At 56.1% G+C, this 2,205-nt stretch overlaps 1 protein-coding gene across 1 annotated transcript; it reads left to right on the forward strand.

The window, feature by feature from the left end:
* The first annotated feature begins 263 nt into the window (after nt 1–263).
* Nucleotides 264–1,986, forward strand: LOC123048971 (UDP-glycosyltransferase 1-like). Its single transcript, XM_044471981.1, has one exon. The coding sequence runs from the start codon at nt 398–400 to the stop codon at nt 1,826–1,828; it is 1,431 nt and encodes a 476-aa protein (XP_044327916.1). The 5' UTR covers nt 264–397; the 3' UTR covers nt 1,829–1,986.
* Nucleotides 1,987–2,205: the final 219 nt, after the last annotated feature.

Genomic DNA, 2,205 nt, shown 5'->3' on the forward strand with positions numbered 1-2,205 from the left:
TTTCGTTTCATCGGACACTCACCAGGACGATCTATTAGCATATTGTATATACTACGAATAAAGTGAGAGTCCAGGTTCACTCTCTGTTTGTCTGCTGAGTAGAGCTGAGAGATTCGGTGCCAAATTGGAGTTAATGGGAAGGATCGACGCAAGTTCAACACAATCCCCACCTGAACACCAAGCCGTCATCGCGTCCCTATAAATCTCTGCTTCCTCTTCATCATCTCCATATCAAATCATCCTACCCTCTCTCTCTTCCTCACTGTTTCACACACACACACACACACACACACACACACACACACACACACACACACACACACACACGTTCCAAACGGAAACCTACGCTCCAAAAATCCACACCACCGAATCAGGAGCGAAAGCTATTGTCGTCAACATGGTCGGCCCCGGAGCCAACACCACCATGAGTCCCCGGAAGACGCGGGTGGTGCTCTACCCGTCGCCGGGCATGGGGCATCTGGTCTCCATGATCGAGCTCGGCAAGCTCTTCGCGGCTCGTGGACTGGCCGTCACCGTCGCCCTCGTCGACTCGCCGCACGACACCAGCGCCACGGGTCCTTTCCTCGCCGGCGTCTCCGCGGCCAACCCCTCCATCTCTTTCCAACGTCTGCCACAGGTGGAGCTCCTCGGGTCTGAGCCGCCGGAGATGCTAACCTTCGAGGTCGTTCGCCTCTCCAACCCGCACCTCCGTGACTTCCTCGCCGGCGACTCCCCGGCCGTCATCGTGCTGGACTTCTTTTGCAGCGTCGCCATCGACGTGGCTGCAGAGCTCGGCATCCCCGCCTACTTCTTCTGCACCTCTGGGGCCCAGATCCTGGCTTTCTTCTTGCACCTCGCGGTTCTGCACGGCAAGAGCACGAAGAGCTTCGGGGAAATGGGCCAGGAACTCGTGCACTCTCCGGGAATCACCTCGTTCCCGGCGACGCACGTCATTCAGCGGCTTATGGATCGTGACAGCGCGCCCTACAAGGCATTTCTAAACATGAGCACCAACATGTTCCGATCCCAGGGCATCATCGTCAACACCTTCCGCTCGCTGGAGCCGCGCGCCATGGACACCATCCTGGCCGGACTCTGCGCACCATCCGGCCTCAAGACACCCCCGGTGTACTGTATTGGGCCACTGATCAAGTCGGAGGAGGTGGGCGTGAAGCGCGGTGACGAGTGCCTCGCATGGCTGGACACGCAGCCCAAGGGCAGCGTCGTCTTCCTCTCCTTTGGCAGCCTTGGCCGGTTCAGCGCCAAGCAGACGAGGAAGGTGGCCGCCGGGTTGGAAGCCAGTGGACAGAGGTTCCTGTGGGTGGTGCGGAGCCCGCCAAGCAACAACTCGTCGAAGAACTCCGAGAAGCCGCCTGAGCCGGACTTGGATGCCCTCCTCCCGCAGGGTTTCCTGGAACGGACCCAGGGCAGGGGCCTCGTCATGAAGTCATGGGCGCCGCAACGCGACGTGCTGGCCCACGACGCGGTGGGCTGTTTTGTGACACACTGCGGGTGGAACTCAGTGCTTGAGTCGGTTATGGCAGGCGTTCCGATGTTAGCGTGGCCGTTGTACGCGGAGCAACTGATGAACGCGGTGTTCCTAGAGAAAGAGATGGAGCTGGCCGTCGCGATGGAAGGGTACAACAAGGAGGTGGTGGAGGCCGAGGAGGTTGCTAAGAAGGTCAGGTGGATGATGGACTCAGACGGCGGGAGGGTGCTCCGAGAGCAGACTCTGGCGGTGATGAGGCGGGCAAAAGAGGCTCTACTCGAGGGCGGGGAATCAGAGGCGACACTGGCGAGGGTGGTGGACGCGTGGATTCATGCTTGACATTTTGAATTGACTGTTGGTATAATCGTATAACGAGTGAGGGTGAAGTCAATGTGTGATTTTAGTTTCATCATTTTTCTTTTGACTTGTAGTTTCATCCTTTATGAACATGTACTTCTTACAGGCAATATATTATATAGAAAAAGAATTCCTCATAAGACAATCAAAACAATTTTTTTCGGGCCCATAAGACAATCAAAACTTGCCCATGTGCTTACACATAACATTTTTTAAAATTGGTTTGAAATTTCACAATCAATTTGCGTTTGTTCGAGCAACTCCAAAGGGCCGACCCATTTCGTTCGCCTGCGTCTGTTTGAGTCGACGCGGACAAAAGTGGCGGCCCAACGCGCCGACCCAAACCCAAATCACGTCCG

This window comes from Triticum aestivum, chromosome 2D (assembly GCF_018294505.1).
Source record: "Triticum aestivum cultivar Chinese Spring chromosome 2D, IWGSC CS RefSeq v2.1, whole genome shotgun sequence".
NCBI lineage: Eukaryota > Viridiplantae > Streptophyta > Magnoliopsida > Poales > Poaceae > Triticum > Triticum aestivum.